The 27,794-nt window shown below is 49.9% G+C and overlaps 1 protein-coding gene across 1 annotated transcript in view; it reads left to right on the forward strand.

Annotated features, from left to right (window-relative positions):
* vps13b (vacuolar protein sorting 13 homolog B) overlaps nucleotides 1-27,794 on the forward strand; it is a 338,610-nt gene that overhangs the window by 234,372 nt on the left and 76,444 nt on the right. Inside the window, 3 exon segments of the mRNA XM_080857284.1 lie at nucleotides 15,373-16,138; nucleotides 16,662-16,799; nucleotides 26,622-26,996. Coding sequence (XP_080713410.1) covers nucleotides 15,373-16,138; nucleotides 16,662-16,799; nucleotides 26,622-26,996 — 1,279 coding nt within the window.

Below are 27,794 nucleotides of genomic sequence, written 5' to 3' on the forward strand. Positions count from 1 at the left end.
AGCACAGGGATGCAGGGTCATCCCTGCCTCCACCTCTGCTCACCGGCGCCTTGCTGCATTGCTCAGACTGCAGGGCCCTCTAGTGGCTGTGGAGGGAATAGCTTATTCACAGCTCTGCTGTTTTGCCAGTGCTCCGGGTTCCTCTTCACCTCAGACTTCCATAAAGCAGAACTAAACCAGTTCATATAGTGGGAAGCTGGATGTTTCTGGTATCAGCATATCATATATCATATATACATATATATCAGCATATCGTTATATTCATTATAGAGTTGAAGAACTCCTCACAGTACTCTCTGCACATAGTAGTCAACATCAGTTGTTTCCTGCAGCCTTAGTAAAGAGTTGAGAGGACTAGTGAATCCAGCCATCTACCTGCAAGTGTCGGCGCTCCTCTGATAGAGGGAACATCAGTGGGCATGACTGTGTATGTTGAGGTGAAGTGAGGAATCGCTCGCCGGGCACTGGGCTGTTATGTGCTGCTGGGTTCTGCTGTGCTGTGAGACAGCCTCCTCTGACAGCTGGCTTTTATTGCTCTCTCTAATGAGTTTGTTTTGAAGGGACGAGTTCTGGCACTGATGTGCTCTTTCTCTGTCTTTCTCTTTTTTATTCTCTTTATATGTCATTCTCTCTCTCTCTCTCTCTCGCCCTCTCTCTCTCCCTCTTTCTTTTTTTCTGTCTACCTACCACTCCACTGCAGCTTTCTTGAGACTTGTTTGGTGGGTGTACAGTACACAAGACCTGAGTGAGTCTGTCCCTGTGTGTGTCAGAAATGAATCCATAAAACTCGCCCCAGTCATACACACAACCCAAGGGCATGCTGGGACATCTGCTGGAGGACCACCAGGCCCAGCTGTCATTGTCGTTCCCTGAGGGCCGTGAGCCCTGCAGACTTGCCAGTCATTCCACTGGCACTGCCTAGCGTGGCGGGCAATATGTGTGTGTGGTGTGTGGGCAGATCATCCCAAACAGCTCTCACACACCACGGGAGGTTTGTGTGTGTGTTGCGAGATCATCCCAAACAGCATCCCCATCGGGCTCTAAAGCAGCCAATCGCTGCCTGCACAACAAGGACCTGTCAAGCTGTCCAGTTTATCCAGCTGCCTGCAGACCGAGCACGCTCAGATGGACGTGTCAGTGGAACAACTGGAGGAGCTCTGCTCCAAAGCGTGCAGGGCTTGAGTCATTGAATCATCTTTTAGAGGGTCTCTCTCTCTCTCTCTATCTCTGTCCTTTGCTCTCATTGGTGGTGCCAGAGTCATATCTAGGTCTCACACACTAAAACAGACCTGCTGCAGCTCTGCAGTCGACATCCTGCCAAGTGTCCCGGTTCTGATTCCCGTTGATGAATCCGCTCGCTCTCCGATCCTCTCCCCACCCCAAACGCTAATGATTAATCTCAGGGATCCTGGTCAGTCGGCATATAGGGCCCGGTGCAACGGGACTGGACCATGTCTCCCCGACTTCAAAGCCCGTGTTCTGACAGCACTGTGCAGGCTCCTGCAGCTCACCTCGCGTCACTGAGAACCTGTCAGGGTCCCTCCCTGCGTCTGGTCCGATCTCCCCGGTCCCGTCCAACTCTGCTCCCGCGTACGCTCAACATCCACCAGGGGAAAAAAACACGGCCCTGGGATAATTAATGCCTTGCCGTATCATTTTACTAGGCCTTTGCAACAATAGGCATTCCATCCCCATGAGTCTTTATTGCACGTTTCATGGTTAAAGCGGACTGTTCCCAGAGTGCGGGGGGAAGCCTGGTGCTATGAATAACTCGGTCCTCGGTTCTGTCATCGGTGTTGTACCCGCACTCAGTCCTCACCACCCCCTCCATCTCCATCTCCATCTCCATCGTTTTCTCTCCTTCTCTCTCCTGACGCCCTGAGACTTACACATGCTCCCCACATTCCTGTTGTAGCTTTCCCCCTGTTTGAAGTCCCCAGTCGTTTCATTTGCTGCCAGTGGGACTTCTTTGTGACTGTTTTGTGAACAGCTGACAAGACAGATTTGAGTGTGTGAGTGTGTCATTGTGTGTGTGTGTGTGTGTGGGAGAGAAAAAGTGTCTGAATGTGGGGACGTTTTTGATGCCTGATGATTTTTAGGATGCCACCCTTAATTTGGCACGGAGGTAGAGTACTTTTACACTAATAGGTACCAGCCTGCTCTTGCCTTGCCTTGCCAAATCAGCTGCCTCACGTTTGGGCCTCATGGCAGACTCAGGCCGTCCATACTACATGCTCTGAACCTTATGGTAGAGGCCGTCCACACTGCATGCTCTGGGCCGTATGGTAAAGGCTGTCCACACTACATGCTCTGAATCTTATGGTAGAGGCCGTCCACACTGCATGCTCTCGGCCATATGGTAGAGGCTGTCCATACTGCATGCCCTGGGCAGTGGTTCGCTAGTGGAAGGTCTGGCTGGGTGAATTCACATGCAGCCATGACGCTGCTGCAGTGACATGCTTTCCCAAACATCTCAGCAATGGCCAACCTGAGGCTGAGACAGGAGAAGAGAGAGAAATGGAGCAAGTGAGTGTGAAGAGAGAGAGAGAGAAAGAAAGAGAGAGCTGGGAAACACCCATATGTTCCAGTGACATCCCTAGATAAACAGTCCCATAGTTCAGAGCAGCACATTTTGTTCTTTACAGTAAACCAGGGCATTAAAGAAAATGATGAATTAGTGTTTTGTAGAAGCACCTCACCACCCACCCCTCAGCTCATCAAACATACACACACACGTTTCAGTGGGATGGGCATTGCTCCTTGCCGAATCTGGACTGCCATCATTAGGAGGGTTTGAATCAGATGTCTCACCGCACAAGCAGTGGTGCAGTTACGACCTTACCCATTGCTGCAGATATCTCTCCACTCATCTCACACAAACTAACACACACACACACACACACACACACACACACACACACACACACACACACACACACAAACACACATTGAACCTGGGCTGCCATCATGAAGGAGCCTCTGAATCAGATCTCTAACGTCACAAGCAGTGGTGCAGTTCATTGGCTCACCCAGCGCTGTGGAAAGCCCTCTGCCATTCCAGTCACACCGCAGTCACACACATAGAAACATTGTGCCTCGCGGCCTGGCCGCCTGATAGCAGTGGCCTTCACTCTGGAAGATCTAACATGACAGTTCGGAGATTATGGTCTTACCTCCTAGTGGTCCTCCACGCACGGCCTTAGAGCAGAGAGCGCCGCAGTCTCACGCGAGCCCCAGCACCACAGGACAGCAGAGGTGAAGCAAGTGAGAACAAATGTCCCCTCTCACTACTCTGCCACTGCAATGTGTGTGTGTGTGTGTGTGTATATGTGTGTGTGTATGTGTGTGTGTGTGTGTGTGTGTGTGTGTGTGTGTGTGTGTGTGTGTGTGTGTGTGTGTGAGAGTGTGTGAGAGAGAGAGAGTCTGTGTGTGAGTCTGTGTGTTAGTAGGATCTATCACTGTCTCCCTTCGATATTATTTGCAAAAAAACATATTTTGCCGTTTCTGTGGTTTATCATCAGCTTCATGTCTGGGCCAGGGATTTAATGTGTGTTTGTGTGTTAGTTGGCCATGTCTTCTCCCCACACAGAGCCACCTCTCTCCCATTTGCCACGAAGATCAATATGCCCCTCTCCAGAAAAACACTTTCCATATGACTTGCGGCCAGGCCCTGGACTCATGTCTGTTGTCACGATTCGTGCCAATCCGCTGCCGAAAGTAAACCATATTAATTCCATCCCCGGCGCATTCCCCGAATTCTAACCGCGTGTGCCGTGTTTGTCTAGATTGAGAGCTCAAGCTATTTAAACCCTGTCAACCTGTAATGGATTCTGGGGTCAGCTGCCTATTCCAGCCCCTGCCCTCGGGGGTCAAAGGTCAGGGGGCTGGGTTAGTGAGGTAAGCGCGAGGGCGTCGAGAGTGAATTCTTTCCAGTCACCTCACGACTACACGGCTATAAGATTAGTTATAAAGAAGCTTGAGTTTGTTCTGCAGCTCAATCTTAACGCTGTATTTAAAATCAGCTTGACATCTGGCTGAGACTGCGGTGTGTTAGATAACCAGGCTTCGGAGGCACCTGGACGAGTTGGCAGCAGTTGTCGTTGTTGCAGATAGGAATGAGGAGGTCAGGGCAGACCGCTGAGGTGCCTGTTAACCCTCCGAGAGGCCTATCGCTTACAGGCCCACGATAGCTGCTGTGCTAGTCCTGAGTATTTTCCCTAACCCGCAACCCCCTTTCACTGTAAGGTGCAATAATAAATATGCCCTCGCCATCTCTCCACTTGGTCTCGCTCAATTCTTCAACACTCGTATGGTAAGTAAGTGAATTGCTTCAGTTTGTCTTTGTAATATCTTCACATTTTCTTTGGTTGTGTCAGAGTTGCCCTGCCCCCATTATTGTTATGAAACCATATCTCTGAGACATTCTTTTTTTGTCTTTTTCTAGCCCACCCCCTCCCTCTCCGCCTCTCCTGAAAAGGTGCTCAGTGACCCCTCATACGAAAATCAACTGTTAATTGACAGGCAGTCAAAACAGTTCACCTTACCTCCGACCCTCAGCGCCAGATCGCTCGGCCCCGGACCCCTCTCAGGGCACTGGCGTGGCGCATTCTCCAATTCACCCCGGTAATCCGATCTATTTGAGATCAGTAGCAGCTGAATCGCCTGCTCGTATCGGTTTGTCAAAATTGGCGTGAAACTCCAGATAAAATCGGCAAGCCTGAAATCGCGTTAAAGGGGAAACAAACGTAGCCTTTGAGGAGAGGCGCACGGACCCCGTCGTGACCCCGCAGCTCTGGTTTCGGGGCTCAGGTGAGGAGGGGGGTGTGGTATGGTGTTGCCCCCTCCCGCCCCCTTCCTTTCTCTTCTCTAGGCAGGGGGGGAAATGGGGTCACCCACTCGGGGGAGCAGTAAAACACAAAAACTCAGTCAGCGGCATGTTTGGTTTGATTGCCCGAGCCCCTGCTCATGCAGCGAAAGGCAAGGAGGAGAAAAAAAACACCCTCCACCTGTGTAAGCAGGCTCGCACTTTTACAATAACAGGTGAATAAATGTAGCCGGGTGTGTGTTTCCCTGCCTTGTGAGGCTTGAGTTACTCTCCCGCCAGCCTCTCTCGCTAGCAAGCCGTCTGCCCACTTAAAAATGATGACTGAGATGTGACTTCCTCTTCCCCTCTGGCTGTTACGGTATCACCATGGCTGACCCCGTGGCCAGGTTCCTGTTCTTCACTTGTTTGCAGTGGGAGTGCAGAACAAGGTTACTCTTCCCCCTCTCAGGAAATTGACCTACAGTACCAATCAAGGTGAGATGTGTGTTTATCTGTCCGCGTGAAGGCCTGAATCAACTCCAGAGATTCTAATGGGGTCATGTAAACCAGAGGCCTATCGGTATGTTATTGTTGACACCAAAGAGGACTATTATGCAGAGTTGTTTCAGGGCTATCCATCTTATCTTGCCTGTCAGTGTTAACTGATTGCTGATCCTCATTTCGGGAACTGTAATTTTAGCACCTCTCCAGCCAGTACTTCATCACTTGAAACCCCCTCTCATCCATCAGTGCTGGGCCCTCTTCCAAGCTTAAATTAAAGGAAGATTGTTTCTCGTCCTTCTCTACTTCTAATTCCGTTCCTCTAAACAACGCATTTGCCAACAGAGCGCTTTGCTCTCATCTCTACCGTCTCTCCCTCACGGGGGTCCCAGCGGCCGAATCATAACAGTTTCTCGGCGCAAGTCCGCAGGGCACTCCCGAGACCCGTCCGTGCTCCGGTTCTAACCCTCGGTTCAACCTTGTCCCCCCATCCCCCGACGCCATCTCGCGTTGCTGTTTCTCGACTCTTGTAACTAAAGCAGACCTGCGGAACTGCAGAGCGTGTGCGGGGAACAGGCATTCCATGACCTAATGGGGAGAACGCGGTCCCGTTTGAAGTCACAGACGTCTGCCGTTTTGGTGGGATTCACCAAAAATCAAACCCACAGCATTGTCAAGCCTCTCTTATGTTGTTTGTTGAAAAACACTGCCGCATCCAACCCACCCCCCACCCCCAATTTCATGACGTTAAGCTAATAAGTCATTTGGAATTCGTAACCCAATCCTGGAGGTTAGTCTCTCCCTGCCTGCATTCTGATGCAGTGTGGGTTTGGCTCTTTGAAGCCCAGTGTCTCTCTTGTCTGTTTTTTTTTAGCCCTCGTTGTTTCGCCATGCATGGGGATGGCTAATGGCAGGACCTTCTCGCTGACATCCTCCCCTCCCGTGTCTTCCAAACCCTTGAGTGTCAACATCTCTGCCAGAGCCCACCTCTCAGAGGGACCTCCGGCATGTGTAAACACAGCGCACTGAATATTAGATTAGAAAATTACCCAGACACAAATTTGAAACCTAAATATGAATGGGCTTTGCTAATAAGAGCCAGTTGTTTTCTCTCTCTCTCTCTCTCTCTCTCTCTCTCTCTCTCTCTTTTTCCCGCTCCCCCTTTGTCTCTTACTCTGCTGCTGCTCTCGCTGCTCTGTGTTTCTCACTGGAAAAGGAGTCCTTACCGGCCGGGCCTGTGACTGTGCAATTAAATATCCCCCCCCCCCCCCCCCCCCCCCTTCCTCTCTCGCACCTCTGGATCCATCAGGGTCTCGGCGGCATGGATTAGAGCTTCATTGTCTCCCAAAAATGTGTGCAATGGCAGAAGACTAGGGTTTCATTTGGACGGGGGCATGGAATTGTGTATAAAGGGCCAATGGCGCTGCCAGAAAAAAAATCTCCCAACGCCCGCCATCTGGATCTGTTCTTGCGATACTGTGTCTGAAGCTTTTCATATTTGACTTTATTACTTCTGTTTCTTTATAATGTGATATCTATGCCGTATAGAGTCTGTGATCGGCCAGATTGCATGTAAAAATTCAGTCACTGCCCCTCTGCAGTGAAGATGGTCATTTCTGCGCCAAGTGTTTATGAGGACCCACAAAACCGTGGAAATGGTTTGAATTATCTCTATATCATATTGAAATACCTCAAGCAGACCAAACTCATTTTCGGCCCCTATTTTTTGGCTGTTTTTTTTTACAAAGCCTTGCAATGTTTTGGCTAATTTTTGCTCCAAGACGACATTTTAACACAGGCTTGTAATGCATGCTACAACTCCTGCGAGTCAGCTCACAAAGGCATGGGGATAGTAAACTGGCTCTGTTCAGAGGTTTGCCATGCACAACACACATCAGGCATGCTGTGTAATTCGAATCAACTGATGCAGGGAACGTAAAAGCGCGTACGGGTACACGAGATTTGTTTTGTGGCTTGTAGTTTGGTCTGCGTAGACTAACTTTATGATCCTTCCTGAGTCACCACAATTAGAACCACAGGGGCCATTCAAGTTCGGGAACAGGGCGGATAGAGGAAAGGATTGAGGTATGGCGGATTTCTACAGACTTCCAGAGAGGATCATGGGAGATCCAGCCTCCCCTCGCTCTGCAGTGCTGCTCAGCCAGCTATGGTGCATGGGGTTTCTCTTCTGACATTGAGCAGACCCATCTTTCCTGCTTTTCTCAATTTTGTTTTAATTTTACTGCTTGTTCTGTGTGGCAAAATGTTTGTAATCAACTCAAGGCCGCCTGCAGGGCCAAGCTCTTGTGCGGTGGGTAGGGAGAGAGCAGGTCCGTGTTGCCTCCCGCAGCCTGCTTCTCGTCTCTTCTCTCCTTTCCTCTCCTCTCCTCTCTTCTCCTCTCTTCTTCTCCTTTCCAGCCTTTTCTTCTCCTCTTGTCTCCTTTCCTTCTCCTCTTTTCTCCTTTCCTCTTCTTCTGTTCTCTGCTCCCATCTTGTCTCCTGTCTACTCCTCTCCCAGCCTCTTTTTCTCTCTTCTCCTTTCCTCTTCTCTCTTCCTCTCCTCCTCTCCTCTCTCCTCCTCCTTGTCCTTCTCTCTTCCTCTCCTTCTGTCCTCTCCTCCTCCTCCTCCTCCTCCTCTCCTCTGTGTAACAGTGCTGCTGCTGCCTGGTCTGTGCTGGTGTTCCCACAGAGAGGCCTGCTCTGACTCAGTGCTCTGCTCCCTGCCATCCCATCACTTTTACGGCTGCAGGTTTTATCATCCTGCCTTTGTTTCTGCACCACGGCTCCTGCCAAACCGCACAACACATGAACAAACAAGGGGGCCCTTTTTTTTTGGTTGTTGTTCTCCCTCGCTCAGTCTTTCTTCTCTTTCCATTTTTCTTCTCTGTTCCCTTCCTCTCGCTCTTTTCTCCCTCCTTGCTCTCTCTCTACTCTTTTCCCTCTCTCACTCTTCTTCTTTCTTCTTCTTCTTCTCGTTCCTTCACTCACACTCCTACTCTGCCTCTTCTCAGCCTATGCTTTCCTCTCTCTCGCTCTCTTTCTTTCTTTCTCTCTCGCTTTTTCATTCCTTCATGCAGTCTCTCCCTGACAGGAAGACGGATCCTGAGCGGTTTGGTTCCTGAGCGGTTTGGATCCTGAGCGTCTGACGTGTTCTAAGAATGGAAGACAAAATTTAGAGAGAAATAGAGAAAAAAAGAGAGAGAGAGAGAGGGAGAGAAAGAAAGAAAGAAAGAAAGAAAGAAAGAGGGAGAGAGACTGACAGAGAGAGAGGCCTGACCGAAGGCCTGGGGAATGTGGACATGCTCGAATTATTACTGTCATCGGATGTTTTGTATTCCCTGTCCAACTGTGGCATCAGCGAACAAAAGCAAAGCCTTGACACGTCAGGAAAATATTAGGGTTTGGTTATTATTCCCATTCCTGCACAGCGCGCCGGAACTCCACACACAAACAGCAGGAGACAGACCGGGGCTGTCCTCTCAAGGCCTCTGTCTTTCCTTCTCTCTTCCTCCTTACTTCCATCACTCTTTCTCTCTTGCTCCCTCCCCCCTTCATCTCTCCCTCTGTCTCTCTCTCTCTCTCTCTCTCTCTCTCTCTCTCTCTTTCTCTCACTATCTCTCAATCTCTTGTGCCTTGGTTCTCAGTCTTGCTCTACCTTTATGTATCTCTCTCCCTCTCTCTCTCCATCTTTATCTCTCTCTCTCCGTCTCTGTCTCTCCCTTTCTCTCCCTTGGTCTCACACACATCTGGGGGTGCGGCCGGAGGGCCGGGGTTCTGAGTGTCTGCTTTTGGGTCCGTGTCTCTGTACTGTGTCCCGTCGCTGGCGCCGGCCCGTGCAGTTCTGCTGACAGTCGCTGTGAACCACGCTGCACCCCGGTGCTGGCCCGGTTCACGACCCGCCTCTCCCAGGCTTTGTTGTGGTTCAGCAGAAGTACAGAGCAGGTTGCCTTTGTTACCAGAGCAGAGTTCACTCCGCTAATATGCCCCCCCACCCCTCCACCCTAAACCCTTTCACCCCTCTTGGGGCCGGGGGCCACTCAAAGGCTCTCAAAGGCAGAAATGACTTCATATCATAAATTCCAACTCCACCCCCCCCGCCTCCTCCTCCGGCGACTTCCAGAACATTTGAAAATGAATTGTGGTCTTTAATGGCGTTCGCCTATTTTTTTTTTCATGCCTTTACTATCGTTTTGCGCTTTTTCTTCAAAGAGGGGTTGAGTTGATTTGAGGCCTGCTGTGTTTGCAGAGCTGAGATGTGGACCATGCCCTTGCCATCGCATCCACATGTTGTTATTATTGGGGAGAGGGAGAGCAAGCAAGCAAAGGGACTGGCAGTGCCCCCTATGCCAACGTACTCTGTGCCCACTGCTGGGTTCATGCAGGGCAAGGTAGGGCAGTGTTGGCGGAGGCAGCTGCCAGGCAGTTTCCCGTAGCAGCCCGCTCTGTTCACTCAGCAGGGGCTCTTCCCACATCTGAGGTCATCACTGACACACTCACAGTCTCACTGCAGCTCTGTCTCGGCCTCACACACTTCTTTTCTATTCTTTTGCTGCTTTTCTTGTTATCTCTCCATTCTCTGATTCGGTCATTCTTCTTTGTTGCTTTCTTCTTATCGGCCTCTCTCTTTCTCTCTCCCCCTCTGTGTCTATCTCTTCTCATTGTCCAAAGAGGTCAATTATATGATCTCTCTCACTCAGCACCGAACCTCTACATTACTGTCAGCTCATCTCTCTCTCTCTTTCGCTCCTACTCTCTCACCCTCTCTCTCCATCCCTCCCTCTTTCACTCTCTGTGGTGTTGTCTTTAGAGTGAGGCTAAATTAAATGACCCCTCTGCTCCAGTGTCCCACTGGCTGATGATGTAACTTCAATAACTTCCTCTCCTGTGGCTACGTCCTCCTTCACTAACAATGTCACTGGCCCTCCTCCACACACAAACATACACACATACACACACATACACACACACACACACACACACACACGGTGTCCCCTCATGCTGCGGCCCAGCAGTCACCTCTCCAACGACGACAGCACAAAATGATACCCCACTGACGTCACCCTCGCCACCGGCAAAGTCTGTCAGTTTGTCAAGACATCACACACACACTTCACACACACACACTCAAAGAGAGAGAGGAACACACTGTTGCTCCATACATATGGAACACAGAGACATGGCTCTCTTCCTGACTCTCTCTCTCTCTCCCTTTCTTTCTCTCTTAATCTCTCTCTTTCTCTCTCTCCCCCTCCCTCTCTCTCTCTCTCCCGCCATCTCTGAAGGCAACAGTAAGCCCTGGCGCTGGTGTCATTTGTATTTGTTTAGTGTTGCCCAGTGACTGCACATGCTGACCGGCGCAGCTGTGGAGACGACAATAAGATGTTCCCCCAGCGCGCTCCGAGGCCTTCAAACGGCAGCCAGCGTGCTCAGAGGGCGCGTGATGCACAGCAAGCGCGGTCGCCTCAAATGGAGCGTGGCACTGTAAAAACAGCAGGCGTGTCAGACCGCCCAGAGCTGCCCGCTAGATATGGGTGGCATGCGTGGCCGTGAGCTAAGAGCAGCATCAACTGGACACCAGCCACGGTGTGAGGGAGCCTCAGGAAACACACACACACTCACACACACATGCTCACACACACTCACACGCATAGACGCACACACACTCGCACAGAATCGCACACACTCACACAAACGCACACACACACTTTTTATCACATACACATACACACACACACACACACACTCTCACTCTATACTCGTCTCTCTCTCTCTCTCCCTTTGTCTGTGTTCTTATTGAACTGTTTATTCTCCCTACTTTGATCTATTTTATTCTCTTTGTGCTCAACTCTTTCTTCAACTTCTTCATGTTTCTCTCTCCACTATGCTTTGTTATTCTCTCTGTTTTTCACACACACAGACAGACACACACACACAGACACACACACACACACACACACACACACACACACACACACACACACACACATACACACACACTGAACCGGGTTAAATTTCAGGCAGATGTGCCCAGATGTTCCTGACGCTGTGAATGTGGGTGGCACTTTCACACATTCCTCTGTGTGGATCAGCGGTCCCTCGTTGCCTTGCTGTAGGCTGCGTGCTGTATGCTCTCTGCTGTGCTGCTCTGGTGTGCGCTGCGCCGTGCTGCGCTACGCGTCGCTGCAGGGATGAGCTCATGATTGGCCGCGGGGGTCTTTGGGCGATTGGGAGCGGAGGAGTGAGCTGGAGGGGACGCTTCAGTGGCAGACTGGGGGGGGGGGGGGGGGGGATCTGCAGGGTCCAGAGTAATGGCTGGAAAATGGGATTTGGGCTGGGGGGTTGGGGGTGGGGGGGGTTAAAGGCGAGGCTGACGTGTTGGCGTTGGGGATTTATTGCCTCCTGTCAGTAGATAAATTGGCAGAAGCTGTACAGCACACTGCTCTACCTGAGCACCTTACCACTGGGGACAACAGAGAGAGAGAGAGAGAGAGAGAGAGAGAGAGAGAGAGAGAGAGAGAGAGAGAGAGAGAGAGAGAGAGCTTGAGGGAGAGAGAGAGAGAGAGCTTGAGGGTGTGCAGCCAAAGATTGTGTGTCTCTGTGTGTTTGTGTGTGTGTGTGTGTGTGTGTGTGTGTGTGTGTGTGTGTGTGTGTGTGTGTGTGTGTGTGTGTGTGTGTGTGTGTGTGTGTGTGTGTGTGTGTGTGAGAGAGAGAGAGAGAAAGCAAGGCAGTGCTACACTAAGACAGCGTACAAATTAATGTGTTTGAGTGAGCGTGAGCGTGTGTGAATGTGCATATTTGTGAGAGGAATGTGTGTGCGTGCGTCTCTGAGCACACAACTATGTGGCTTTGACATGAGTGGCTTAACATTTGGCTGTGTATTTGCGTTGGCCACTTCATCCCTGTGTGTGGGGGTGTTTGTGTGTTTTTACGCGTGCATGCGTTTGTGCGTGTGTGTACGTGTGCTTCAGTGAGTGCGTGCGTTTGTGTAAGTGTGCGTTTCAGTGTGTGCGTGCATTTCAGTGTGTGCGTGCATTTGTGTAAGTGTGTGTGCATTTGTGTGTGTGCGTGTATGCGTGTCGGCAGAAGGTGAAGTGTGTGTCTCTATTCAGCATGTCCTCACGCAAGTGCATGTGGTTGTCATGCCCACTGCGCATTATAATTCAAGAGGGGATTATATTGTGACTTTATTTGAACCAAGCAGCCCGTTATTCATGCCTGGTTCTGTTTGATCGGGCCTTTTATGCCCAGTTCCACGATGCTGGGTTTGAAATATTGCACATCGAGCGTAATATGCCTTTTAAATTGCGCTAATTCGTTTCCAGCAGCTTTCATCCCCAAAAGTGGCTCTCTCCGTCGTTCTCTCTTTCTCATGTCAAAGCATCCCCTGCTTAAGTGGCAATTCATCAGTATGATGGAGGACTTCTTTGTCTTATATAAATTGCCCAGAGAGTGAGAGGGAAGGGAGAGAAGGAGCGGAGGACTCCTCTGTAATTGCGTCTGCATCCGTAGCGCTTAAGCTCCTGAGGAAAGGGGGGGTGGAGGGTTTAGGGTTTCAGGGGTGGGTGGGGGGTTCGCTGGCAGTTTCTCCCCCAGCATAGGGTTCATCTCCGCTGCAGCTGTGCTGCTTATTTGTCCCCTTTTTCCAAAGAAGAGACCGATTTTGGAGTGGAGTGGAGGTGGATGGATGTTTGCCTCCACCAGATACCTTTTTCGGAATGCCCCTCGCCCCCCACCCACACCCCCTGCCCCTAACACACACACACACTCACACACACACACACTCACACCAAGTCCATGTTGGGGCCTAACGCGAGACACATGGCTACACATGCAGGAGTGCTCTGTGCAGACCCGCTTCCTCCCAGGCCGCTCGGAAAATCTTAGCTTGCTAAGTCTTCGTCTGTGAAAAAAAAAAACAGGGTCCCCAGAATAAAAGCCACACATCCCTTCTCCATTATGTTGGAAAGGAGAGGGCTTCTGGCACAACCCCTGCATGAGCGCCTGCGTTTGCTGTTCTTTCTTTCTTTCTTTTTCTCCTGCTTTTTCTCTCTTTCTTTTTTCTCTCTCCTTCTCTTTCTCTCTCTTCCCTTTTTTCCATCCTCCTCGCCTCTTCGACAGGCCTCTTGTTTTTAGCCTTTGATGACACTGTTTAGAGTAGGAAATATCTAATAAGTTAAGCATTCTGTTTTATCCATTGCCAGTGTGCCGAGTCGATGCCCGGAGGTCTGAAACAGTATCTGCGCCACTGCGGAGACACACACACTCATACCGCACACACACACTTACACAAACACACACACACACACACACACTCAAACACACACACACTCATACACACACATACACACATTCATACACACACACTTAGCATATACATACCCGCACACACTCACTCGTCATGTACAATCTCACCCACACACTCAACACACAGACACACACACACACACTCTCAAAAACGTGCACACACACACTCTCTCACACACCGCCATACATACACTGACACTCACCCACCTCTGTCTATACCAGTTCTTTGGGAGTATGAAAGGCTAGACACAGACACAGACACAGATCCAGGCAGAGGGGAGTGGGTGCAGTGAGCACACAGTAGACCCATGCTCAGTAGAGGAGCTAATGGACACCATGTGCTGGAGGGATGAGTGGAGCCTGGGCGCATCCAAGGCAGGGCACAGGAAGAGTGTGTGTCTCATCACTGCCGTTCTACATCTCAGTCTCATGCCAGCCAGTAGCTCATTCACACAGAGCCACCTTTGTAGCTTGTATGCCTAATAGCACGACTTACACCTGCAGCCTACAACACTCCTGAGAAGTACTGGTAGCGCTTCGACAGAGTAAGTTTTCCAATGTCAGACAGCAGGGAACAATCCGGTAGTCAGAAGGCTACATGAATGGCGCCTTAAAAGGATGTCTTGTTGTTCACCTGTCGACCATGTTACAGATGAAGACTGCTTAATGTGCACTTTTGAGGAAGCAGGTCTGCAGTGGGCTTAGCTCTCTAGGAGGGGTGCACTGGGCAATCCCTAAATCAAAGATGCGCTTGACAGTACAGTGCAGGATAGACACCAACCCCCCCCCCCACACACACACACACACACACACACACAGACACACACCTGTTAACACTCTGAGTTGGCATGTCATGTGTAATGAGGAAACGTTCGACACTAAAAACACTTGGCGTAACGAGCGTGGAATCACTCAGCAGATGTCATCACAAAGCCGGAGCCCGTGTTAACAAAGGCATTACGTGGCTTTAGCGCAGCGTAAAACACTCATTTGATTTTTTTTTTTGCTCCATGGCACAGGCCGAGGTTACGTAGGCCTTTAAACCCCAGCACTCTCGTAGGTTTAATGTGTGAACTCTTACACCCATTACGTTTGAGTCGTAGCACGGCAGGGCCGGTTATCTGCGCCTTACTGCAGATGTGACGCACCTTATGTTGCTCTGAGGGGACACATACAGTTGCCTTTGTTCCTGTCTGGGCCGCAGAAACTCATGTTAGAGGGGTCTCTTCATTTATGTGGAATTTCAAACGTGTCGCCATAGAGACCTCAGGGTTATATTGCCGAAAGGCGTGCGCCTCGGTTCTGCAAGAGTATGTTTGGCGTAAACATCATTTGAAACAGAGTGTTCAATCATGGCCCTCTAGCACCAAGCTCAACTTTATTGTATCTTTGAGGAGGGTGATTTGCAGCCAACTGAAACTGAAACAACATCAAATTAACAGTTACAACCAAGGGGTGTAATGGAGGGGAAACGCACATAAACGCTGTTGATCACAAAACAGCGTTTACTCACCTTTTATGAGCGTTTACTTATTTGTCATCATGCAATTTAAAAATCATTCACTGCAATGGGACCACAACCTTTAGTTTCTAGCAATTGCTGCATGATTATGTGGCATTTTACGTAAACCATACTATGTACCATATTCTATACCACTGTGTAGCTCTATACATGACCAGGCAAGTAATTAAAAAGTCTTCCAGTAACCTTTTCCTCTGCTAACATGCTTCTGTGTGTGTGTCTGTTACAGGCACGCAGTCAGGAGCAGCACAGCACCCTCTCCTTTGCCCCCGGCCTGGCTGAGAGTGTGTCTCAGCCCAGAGCTGGCAGCGGCGGTGGTGGCGGAGGTGGAGGTGGCGCCGGCGCCCAGGACAGCGGCTTTGGCAGTGACAGCGCCCGCCTGCGCATTGTGCAGATTGAGCAGCAGAGCGGCGCCAGCCACCACCGTCTGGCCCGGCCCTCACGCCAGCCCACCATCACCAAGAACCTCAGCTTCATCCCCTTCGACATCTTCCTCACCGCCGGCCGCGTCGCGCTCATGACCTACGCCTCCACCCGTGTGCCCAAACTGGCGCACGCTGCCAACACCCCCACCTCTGTCGCCGAACGCCCCAGCAAGAGTGCCCTGAACATGCCCGAGGGAGATCACCCCTCTGACCCCTCCTCCACCCCCCCACCCACTGCTGTTGCTGCCACGGTGACCTCTGACCTCTCTGTGCTGACCGCAGAGGACATCCTGAACAGTAACACCCCTCCAGTGGTGGTGGGGGGGCGCTCAGGTGGGGGGCTGCTGTCCCTGGAGAGCATCCAGGTGCCCAGCCGTTCCTCGGCGCGGCAGGCCCTGGGGGTGACGGTGGTGAGGCAGCCCGGGCGGAGGGGCGTGGGGGACGCCCTGCTGGAGCCGCTGCTCTACCTGCAGGTGTTCCAGCCCTCCGCCCTGCTCTCCTGCCACCACCGCAAGCAGAGGCTGGAGCTCTCCGTGTTTGACGTCGCTCTCAAGGGCGTGGCCCCCAGCTACAAGTGCATTGGTGAGTAAGGAGCGGAGGGAATGAATGAGAGATGAAGCTCTATCCCAAGGCTCTATCAAAAGTGTGTGATGTTCTCAGTGTTATGAGTGTGGCGGTATCCGTGGTTCTTTTACTATAAGGCTCATTTATACTGTGTCTATTGAAGAACCATTGTAGCAGTGAGACCCCCCCCCCCCCCCTTCTTTCACACTTGTATGGTGTGGTGTCGTGTTTTGGACTGTAACTATTACACTGAAGACCTGAGCATAGGGCTATTTTCTATTGTAGAGAAGTCATTACTAACTACCAACACGCGTTGACACGAAGAGTTTCACTCATTTAAAAGAATAGCTGAAAGCTTCCTGAGTCACAGCTTGTATAGCTGTCTGCTGTAATTTGTCTGGACACTGTCTATTCAACTCATCTCTCCTTCTCTCTCCTTCTCTCTCCTTTATCTCCATCCTCACCTCTCTCTCTCTCTCTCTCTCTCTCCCCCTCCCCCTCTCTCTCTCTCTCTCTCTCTCTCTCTCTATCTCTCTCTCAGACCCAGGGAAGAGTCTCCCTGAGGCTCTGGACTACAGTGTGTTCTGGCTGCAGACGGTAGCAGGAGAGGCAGACAGCCGCACAGGAATCCCCCCACCTCTGCTCACCCTGCAGATCAAAGACTTTCTCAACGGCCCAGGTACGTAAAGACTCACACACACACACACACACACACACACACACACACACACACACACACACACACACACACACACACACACACACACACACACACACACACACACACACACACACACACACAGCACACACACACCGCTCTGTCTGTATTGTCTTGTGTGGATCTTTCTCAGTGGCTCTCTGTCTGTCTCTTTCACCCCTCCAACCACACATACACACACACTCACCCTCTGTCAACTCTCAACTCTCACCCAAGGTTCCGCTCCCACAGTAACGCTGCGGCCCTCTCTGGAGTGTGTGTGAGTACAGTAGCCTTTGTGTGGCTGGTGCCAGAGGAAGTGTGTGTTCTGGTGAGTGAGTGTGACCGTCCCCGAGAGGGGGTCCAGAGTGCATCAGCTGTGTGCGGCAGGAAGCAGAGAGCTTCTCCACTTAACCCCCCGTCCCCCCCCCTCCCCTCCCCATCCCCAGAGCTACCTTACCCACAATCTCCTCACCCGACAATGGGCCTTTATTTAGCCCAACCTCCCAACCTGAGGCTGAACCTGCGCTGGCCTGGCCTTGCCTGGTCTGACTCACTATGGAGGCACCACTGTCCTGCCTCTCTCCTTTCCCCTCTCGCTCTCTTTCTGTCTTTCTCTATCACTGAGATGGATGCAGGACTCCCAGGAATAGTCAGGGATGAGACATTTTTTTATTTGAGTGGTGACTATGACCTGTTCGCCATAGTATTCCTGTTTTCATGAGATTTTTTAAGGTTTGCGTTTGTGTGTGTGTGTGTGTGTGTGTGTGTGTGTGTGTGTGTGTGTGTGTGTGTGTGTGTGTGTGTGTGTGTGTGTGTGTGTGTGTGTGTGTGTGTGTGTGTGTGTGTGTGTGTGTGTGTGTGTGTGTGTGTGTGTGTGTTTGAGATATTGTGCCAGAAGTATCTAGTAATGCAGATGGGAGGCCTGGCTGTAGTCAAGTGACTGTGTGTGTCCTTGTGTGTGTGTGCGTGTGTTTGGCTATGAGCAACAGGACGGATACTAAGAACCCACATCCGCTTCCCAGGTCAACAGGAGGCAGGGGACAGGCCTGATGTCTCTGTCCATATGAGCTCACACAATGCTGGGCTCTGTAGCAGCTTCCACACACACGCACGTGGTCATCAGGATGCACAGACACACTCACTATTAGTCATGAGCGTGGGCCCCTGACACTCACACACACACACGCACACACAAATACTTATACATGTACAAATACATAATCATAGTGTTACACAATCACAGACTTGCAATACTTTTTGCATGCAAACATAGTATTACTCACACACACACACACACACACACACACACACACACACACACACACACCCATACACACATGCACAGTTAGGGTACACTGAGACAGTCACACTCACTCAATGTGGTTCCATGCTAGTACCCTCATAGGTATGCTGTGACACACTTCAGCACCTCCCTGTAGACACTCAAGATGATTTTAATGTGACTTCAACACACATGAATACACACAAACACTACTTACTAACACTGAATATGCTTATTCACAAACATGAGGACAACTCACACACAAGTCATGCAGTTAGGGTGACCAGGTGTCCTCCTTTGCATTGTCCTGCACTCATTTTGTCCCTTTGACCCCGAAGCTTACATATTGAGATAATCTCCTTTATTTTCATTAAGTCATTTGGCTTTTTAATTGTCAGGAATAAGAACACATGGATGCGTTCTTTTTACCCGCCCAGGACATGAGACGCTAATGCCGTTAGCGCTATTACATAGAGCAGAAACTATGCCTATGTCAAAGACAGCAACCTGGCTCATACGAATGCAACAAAGCCAAGTTAAAAACCTGGTTTTCATCCAATGGCTGAGAAGCACCTAGAGGACAATGTGTAGGTGTTTACGAGGCTAAAAGACAGAATGCAAATGTTTCTTTTCCAGTTTAGACACTATATCAAAGTTTTTAGACTACCTCTTGGTGTTGGTAAAGTGTCCCATTGTCTCATTGGCCCACATCTGGTAGGGCCTATATGCCGTGCTGGTGCATCCAACTCTCTGCTGTATGTGTTCATAAACACTTGCTCTGAAGTCAGAGAACATTGGGCTCTGGAAGAAAACGTTCACATTCTCCATTGCATATATGCATGTTTGCTCCCTGGTGACCGCTATTAACAACATAATGGGGCCAATTACATCATGTGCAACACATGTAGTTACTAAAGATGCATAAAATATAATTGTACCACTTTTGTAATGGTGAAATGTTCGCCCTTGGAAAACCTTGCAGAGCCGTAACCAGATACGCACACTCACACACAGAGATACACACACTTATGCATGCATGCACACAAACATGCCAGCACACACACACACACATATGCACATATCTTAATAATAAGAATTAATGACACACCATAGGCATATTCTTCCCCTCACACTCTCTCTTTCTCTCTCACACACATACACGCACACACACACACGCACACACACTCACACACTCATACCCACTCATTGACAGAACTGCTGTGGGCTTTGAGACAGGACCCAAGCTCATCCAGAGCCTGCAGCGCTTTAGGCACTCTCTCTCTCTCTCTCTGTATCTTTCTCTTTCTCTATTTCTCTCTCTCTCTTTCTCTGTGTCTCTCGAGCGTGGCTCGGGCCGGTTTTTTCTGTTCGAGCCCGGCCCTCAACCGACAGAAAAGTGCTTGAATCCGACCCGGCCCGTGATTAATTAACATATTTGTGTCCGCGCCCAATCGAAGCCCGAGACAAGTGCGATGGGCAGCGTAAGCACGATTATAAAGGTGGGCTCCATATTCAATACATGTCGTGATAAATAGCCAGGATAGGGCGGTAGAAATAGGCAAAGAAGATTCATTGTAGTAGACACGCGCGCGCGCGGCGCACGTTATCCAACAAGAACATTGGTGACAGCGCACCATATTCAGTAACATTGGTGACAACGAACCATATCCATTATAAAACATAGGCCTACACATTAATAGCGGTACACCATAACAAAGGCACACGCACTCTTACACCAGAATAAACACCCACTAAACTCAACACAGAGGGGGAAAGTTGACTAATAATAAAACAGTAGAAACTCGAGAGTGACCCAGCTCAGAACAGTAGCCCAATTATGCCAACCAAACCTAAATGCAAAGACAGGCAGCAAGACCAGCAGTCAATTCGAGAACATATTAGTGAGTTGCAACGTTAGAAATAACTTCAGCAGCCCTGTCATAAATTGGGCTACCACCAGCTAAAAAGGTTTGCATAGCCTACGTGAAAAATGCGTTTTGTTTCTTTCGGTTAGCCAGACAGAGACTAATTACTAACAAGTGACAACTATTAAGAACCTATGTGAAGGACATGATATCAAAATGATGCCACGGCTGACGCATGATTTAAGTAAACCTCTGCCCCTACTTTGTATTGTTCGACTTCGTAGCGTCTGTGTGCATCTTCTTACTGCTATCCATGATCTTCTTGTTAGCCCATAGGCTAGGCTACTGCGAATGTGTTCCTTTGGCGAATGCCTTGACTACTAAGTGTCGTCATTTTATAATTATATTCTACCTTCAAGAAAACCAAGAAGGCATACACCATTTTCACTGACTACTGATAATTTTGGACATTATTAAGAAAGCAATGTAGTTCGCTACCCAGCAAGTTGGCTCGGCTTCCATTCCGTTCTGAATCGGCTGGCGGAGTGGGTATCCAAACTAAGGCTGTCAATGGTAACTCCCGCTCTGTTTGCATTTTGAATACAGCTACGTATAGGCTTACCATTTCCGGCCATAAAAGAACAATCAATGTATTCGTGCATTTTGATCCAGGACGAATAATCTCAACATTTTCATTTATGCTTATTCAATTACTTAAAAAATAAAATAATAATAATAATATATTATAATTTTCACGCTGTATGTTTGCATCGAGCCCGACGAGTCCGATATGATATTAATTTTTTTTTCTCAAGCCCGGCCTGGCCCGGCGGGTTCCGACCAGGCCCGTCGGGCTTTGGTCGGGTTGCCATGCTCTAGCTGGACCACACGTGCTGCTCTGCCCACACCTGCTGTCCAGGGTGCTCATGGGAAGCTGTAATGGAGTGTGGCGGTTGCTTCCGCTGCCTTCTTTTGGGCGTTCTTCCTGTCCCTAATTCACTCACTCTTTCTCTTTTTTGTCTTTTTCTTTTGTCTTTGTGTGTGTGTGTGTGTGTGTGTGGTGTGTGTGTGTGTGTGTGTGTGTGTGTGTGTGTGTGTGTGTGTGTGTGTGTGTGTGTGTGTGTGTGTGTGTGTGTGTGTGTGTGTTCATTAGCCATGAACTCCAGTGTGAGCACTTGTTCCTGGGCAGGTACACTCATCCTGCCCCCCCCCCCCCCCCCTCTTCCCTATCTGGCTGTGTGTTTGGCGAAGCAGTTTCCTGTGCTCACCGCCGGGGCCTTAAAATACCCACCCAGAGGCTAGCACACACACACACACACACACACACACAGGCGCAGTGTTTACAGCAATGTGCTCGCAATTTCACCACGCATTTACTCCAAAGGCATGGCGAGACCAATCCCAGGCCCGCGCTCAAGGATGCCGGCCAGGGGGCCGCCTGCCACTCACCTCACATGGAGCAGCATGGAAAGAGCCTGGGCCTTTGAGCCCGGCACAGCACAGCACGGGGGCGGAGGAGGGGATGGTGGGAGAGAGAGGAAGAGAGGGGGAGAGAGAAGAGTGGAAGCTTTGCAATCAGGCAGCGCAGGTTCAAGGCTTGACCACTGGCAGCAGCCCCATCCCAACTCCCAGAATTCTCATCTGCTTTTGCTCTCCCCTCCTCCCCCTCACTCCCCCCACCAGATGCACCCCCCCCCCCCCACCCCCCCCCCCCCCCCCCACCTCCATCCCACCCTCCATCGCAAGCTTTTCTGCATCAAACAGGGTCAGCGCAGAGAAGGAGCTGGAGAAATAACAGCTACCACTTACAGAAGAGGGAGAATGGGGTGGGAGTGTGGGGTGTGGGGGGGTAGAAAAGAGACAAGGAAACTGCTGCAAGGAGAAAGTCCTCCACAGCAATAACCCGCGCAGGTGATAAATTAGCTGAAACAAATTGGAACCACTACAGGCGCGTGTTCCTGGCTCATGTCAGGCACGCCGGGTGGGAGAAGTGTTGTCAGTACTGTATACAAGGGCCTTGCCCCGTCGAATCCTCCAGAAGACCTCTAATTTGAGGCATATGATGTGTCATTGCCCTCAACTGACGCCAGCTGTGTGCAAGAGAAAGAGGGAAAAAGAGAAAGAGATTGAGTGTCCCAGGAGGAACTTCTCTACTTTCCAGTCTGCCCTTTGTCTAATTGAACTTAGTGCCACCTGCTTGCATAGCTGCACCCCCGGCACCACCACCCCCGGCAGGAGCAAGGCGGGAGGGGTGGCCACACATATCAAAGGCTGCGGAGGGAATGCAAACAGTGCAGGAGAGAGCAGAGCAGAGCTGAGCTGAGCTGAGGTGAGCAGGGCACACCAGACCTCCCTCTCACCCCAGGTTCACCATGGGGTCGACAACTGCCTGACCTCTGCTGAGGAGCACGGTTAGCAGTGGGGTGAGCAGGCCCCGTTTGATCCCCTTGTTCTTTCTTTCTTTCTTTTTTTCCTTCCTACCTTTTCCCTGTCTTTCTCTATTTCTCCACAGGCTATTTCTCTTTCCCTCCCTCTCTCTCTTTCTTTCTTTGTTTGCCCCCCCCCCCCCCCTCTAGTTTCTGTCCTGTCTCTCTTGCAGACCTTGATGTCCCACTCTCCCCGGCACTAATGAATCCTGACACCTGAACCAGTGCGTCTAGCACGGGCGCAGGGACTGCTTTAGATTAGCCTTACCTTTAAATGAAAGTCTCTCTGGCTTGAGGGTGGGGGTGGGTTGGCTTTATGGCACACTGCTGGCTGTTAGTAGTGGACCCCAGTGCACAAGGTGTTCCTAATCAAGGCACTTCAGTCACAAATGTCAGTCAGCAAATGTCGCTCTCGCACAGGCTCTTCAACCACACACACACACTCTCACACACTTTCTGAAGGATTTTACCCTCCTGTTCAGAAGGAAGCAAAGCCATATTTCTCTCATTTGGAGGAATTTCCTTCGTTTTCTGCCTTCACTTTTTTCTTCACCCGCCTTTTTTTCTTTCTTTTTTTTGGCACGGCGAACGGCTTATAAACGGCACCTTTTGAAGGTAGCTCAAGTTAAATGTGTCAATACACAGTAGTCTGAAGTGCTACAGCACTTCCTCCCCCTCAGAAGCACACACAAACACACACACACACACACACACACACACACACACACACTTACTCACACACACCCCGACACGCCTCGTGCAGGACTCCCTCAGAAGTTAATTAAAAAGTCCAGAAGCGTGGGGGACAAACAAGGGGAGTGAACACTTCCCACCTCAGCATATCAAGTTGTCCACGTTTACCTTAGATTTATCTGCACGCTCCCAAATACCAACTCATAAATGACACATGCAAAGACCACTCTGAACTCCTTCAGTTCCTGGAAATGCAAAGGCATTTGGATTTTGCCCTCTTTTTTTACTGCACCTTTTCCGTCTCTCTGGCAGCTTACGTTACAGTTGATCTGGGCCGTTTAGCTGGGCTGTCCGAGCTGTGGAACCATACGGACAGCAGTGAGGGGAGGGGAGGGGAAAAAACATGGTAGGCCTGGTGTGAAGCGTTTAGCTTAGCTGCACCGCTCCACGCTAGACATACATCGATGACACGGGTGTCCGTGCGGCTGTATAATGCCATGCTGTATTTTATTAGTGCTCGGTGAAGATTCATCTTTGACACGGCTTCATAAACGTTAAAAAAAGAAAGAGAGAGGGAGAAGCGGGAGAAGGAGAAGGGCCAGAGAGAAAGAGAGAGGAATGATCCGCTCTGTCAAGCGTTAGCCTGGACGTAGAGGGAGGCTCAGAGCAGATGTGGCCCAGGATGGGAGGGCCAAGCAGCGGACGGGATCTCTGCCGTGAACCCCATCCCTGGAGACCAACAGGGAAAAAGGTGCTGCGGTTTCCACGCCTCAGAAAGGCAGGGTGCAGCGCTTGAACAAGCTCAAGGCAGACCAGGCTACTTCTGAGGAACCCTCGTTCAGAAATGCACTATTATTAACTGTGTATATAACCATTGGGAAACAGAAAATGTAAATGTAGAAATGTAAATGTATATATGCTCAGGCTACAGAGGCTTGTCCTCAAGATACACAGAACAAAAATACATGATATGCACTGTATAAATGCTCTGTACAGTATAGCTCACAAAGTTCACATGAAAATAGGTATACTATGTGTGTACTATACTGTACACCACATACTATATTTTAACCTATACATTACATACAGTGATGTCTTGCTGAATCCATGCACCCTGTTGAGCATATTGCAGATATATTGACATGGTTTACCGCTTGAGAATGAGAGACTTGTGTCACAGTTTTACTCAGAAACTCATGCAAAGCCATTTGCACGCTCTCATTATAATCCCTTCACACTGAATAAATCAGGGAACTCGGTACTAAAGAAATCCAGATCTGTATGCGAAGCATGTCTCTCAACACACACACACACACACACACACACACTCACACACAGACACAGACTCACACACAGAAAACACAAACCAGCTTTAAGTCCAGTGTGTTTTTCACCCTGCCTGGTTTGAGGGTGTATCAGTAGCATCCCCCCAGTCTCTTATGAGACGCAGGTGTGCAGCTGACAGGTTAAACAGGTAATAAACCCCCGTCCCACCCCCCAGCATGAGGGTGTGCTGAGCCTCCCGCCGCGCCGCACCGCCCCCCCCCACTCCCCCTCCTCTAATCACAACCATCCACACTCTCATCTGCCCCAAGAACGGGCTGATATACCCCAGGTTTCCACAGTCATGCAGAGGGAGGGGGGCTGAGAGGTGGACACACAAGCTATTTATTTCGCCACTGGAAACTTTTTCCCAATGATAAGTGAGCTGGAAATGATAAGCGAATTCCGCTGACCATACTCCATACCCACCCCTATCCACTCACACACACACACACACACACACACACACACACGCACACAGCCCCACTTCCCTCCCACCCCAATTTGACTCACTGCTTCCCGGCCTGAGGGGATGGCCTCGTCTGGATCCCATCCCAAACATGTCCACCTCCACTTCCACAGGAGACAGGGAATCAGACGCTTAAGCCCCAAACAAGCAGCCACTGATGAACGTGTAGTCACTTACAAGCACGCACACCCAACATTCATATGTATATACACACACACACACACACACACACACACACACACACACACACACACACACACACACACACACACACACACACACACACACACACACACACACACACACACACACACACACACACACACACATCACATCACATCACACATCAGACAAAACACACACATAACACACACACACACACACACACACACACACAAAGCATGACAAATGGAAAAAATTGATCATGGAAGGTGATTGTGAAACAACCCTGACACCAGCTTGTCCATCCCATAATACATCACTGCATCCCAAACATGTCCATCTCACATCCACAGGAGACAGGGAATCAGACGCTTAAGCCCCAAACAAGCAGCCACTGATGACGTGTACTCACTTACAAGCACGTACACCCAACACTCATATGTATACACACACACACACACACCATACACACATTACACATCACACACACACACACATATATATAACCCACACACACACAAAGCATGACAAGTGGAAAAGATAGATCATGGAAGGTATTTGTGAAACAACCCTGACACCAGCTTGCCCGTCCCATAATACTTCACTGCAGCATTTCAGAATGTCATGACCATGCTTACATACTAGCATCCTGTAAATGTAGAACTCACAGAAATACATCCACCTGGGAGTTTCAGATACGAAAGAGTGTTTGACGACAGCCTACCTTGTAAAAAGGTATCACTTTCTGTTTATCTGGGCTCTGGCCTTGACAGGCAATAGTCATAGTGTTATTACATAGGCTGTCTCAAACACTAGGTCCAATAGAAACTTTAGAGTGGGGGTGAGTTGAATGTCTTTCTTACCTGAATTACTAGCTGTGGACAGACCCAGCCAAGTGCCTTGTATGTAATGTGAAATGGACTAATGGGGGTGAGTAACGTGTACTCAAGGGTTAGGAACCAGCAGACTAAGGGGAGTGTGTTTGTTGATGTGTCTCATATATATTACATGACAGCAAGGAGACATGGTTCAATAACCCTAAAGTGATGTTGTTTTTAAGTACTAGCCCTCCAATGCATTCCATTATGGGTGTTCTCTCTCTCTCTCTCTCTCTCTCTCTCTCTCACACACACAATGCCTCAGTCCTCACCTCATAAATACACATATGGGCCAAAGAAAGAGAGTGTCTCCTGTCAAAAGGTGCAGCATAACTTTCTTTTTCTCCGGGTGACTTGCATACCTCAGTGCCTGTTCTGTCATTCCTGAGGATGTATTGAGTCCCAATCTCTGCCCCAGTTGTTCAGCCTGTCGTAATATGACTGTTTCTCGCCTTTAGCTCCCTACTGCTTTACCTCAATAGATTCCTTCCAATATTGTGTTCAACCACAAATTGAAATCTGTAGTTTTTGTGTCTGTGGCGCTTAAGATGTTTTTCGTTGAATCTAATGGACGCTTGTGTAATATCTGAAAACAGATGTTCGAGTCCATGCTTGACACACAATGTTCAACTCTTGAAAGCAAAATCTAACACCATATCTTTGATTCTATTTTTCTTAAAGTTATTACTTTTTTCTTCCACAGCGGAGCTGAATGTGGAGCTCTCCCGTCCCCTGAAGATTAACCCCACGCTCGCCAAGCTGGAGCAGGCCAAGGCTTTCCTAAGGAAGGTTTTCCCTGAAGCCGGGGACCGCCTTGATCCCGGCCGAGCCCCCAGTGCGCAGTCCTCCCCAGGCAAACCCGCCTCACCACGTGCCTCTGCCCCCTCGTCCCCATCCAGGACCTGGGGTCACGCAGGCCCCCTTCAGGCGCTCCAGCCGTTCCACAAGGTCTCACTGAGCACCGTCCAGATTGTGGTCGCCATGGAGACGGAATCTCACCCATCACGGCCTAGCCTAACGGTGTCCGTGTCTGGGATGAAGGGCAGCCTCGTCATGAGGCACGGGCCTAAGCTCACAGGTCAGTCCAAACACACACACACACACACACACACACACACACAGACACATACACACACACATCCTTTTTTTTATTACAGCTATCATTCCAGCTTGTTTTGTTTTTACAAGCTATTACAGCTTGTTTGAGTTGGGCTAACCTCCCTGCTGATGGAAGCCCAGTGCTTGCTTCCTAAACGGTGCTGTTTGGGAGCTTGGCGAAGGCTAACTGTGTTTCCTCAACCTTTGCTCTTTAAATCCACATGCTGAAACAGAAAGGGCTTTACTTAAAACGAATCAGTCGGGGCCCAGCCTAGTGCTCGCTGCACTATCTAATACGACTTGAAAAGGCTGCATTTGTTTTATTTACCCCAATAGGAAATCCAAACCCCCCCCACCCCATCACCCCCCTCTCCCCCTCCCCCAGTCATCTGACCTCTCCGAGCCCAGCTTAAAGGCGAACGGCTCCGCGGTGAGCCACAACAAAGCTGGGCTGATAGAGCGCAGGAAATGGCCCATGTTGCATCACTGCCATACGTCCTGGCCCGGCACCAGGATGTAACTAGGCAAGTATGACCCGATCCTGCCGAAACTGGATCCCACGCCTCTGGCTCAGGGTCTCGGGGGGGGGGGGGAGAAAGAGACAGAAGAGAAATGAGGAGCAGAAGAAAAAAAATGAACGCAAGGAGGAAGACAAAAGGGATTAGAGGGATTAATTCAATGGGATTAATTCAATACACTTTTCCTCACATTCAGCGTATTGCTCCTCACAATGTCTGTGGGTGCACTCAAAAAAACCTTCGTCCAGTCTTTGCTCTGT

The sequence above is a fragment of the Sprattus sprattus genome (assembly GCF_963457725.1).
Source record: "Sprattus sprattus genome assembly, chromosome: 19".
Taxonomy (NCBI): Eukaryota; Metazoa; Chordata; class Actinopteri; order Clupeiformes; family Clupeidae; genus Sprattus; species Sprattus sprattus.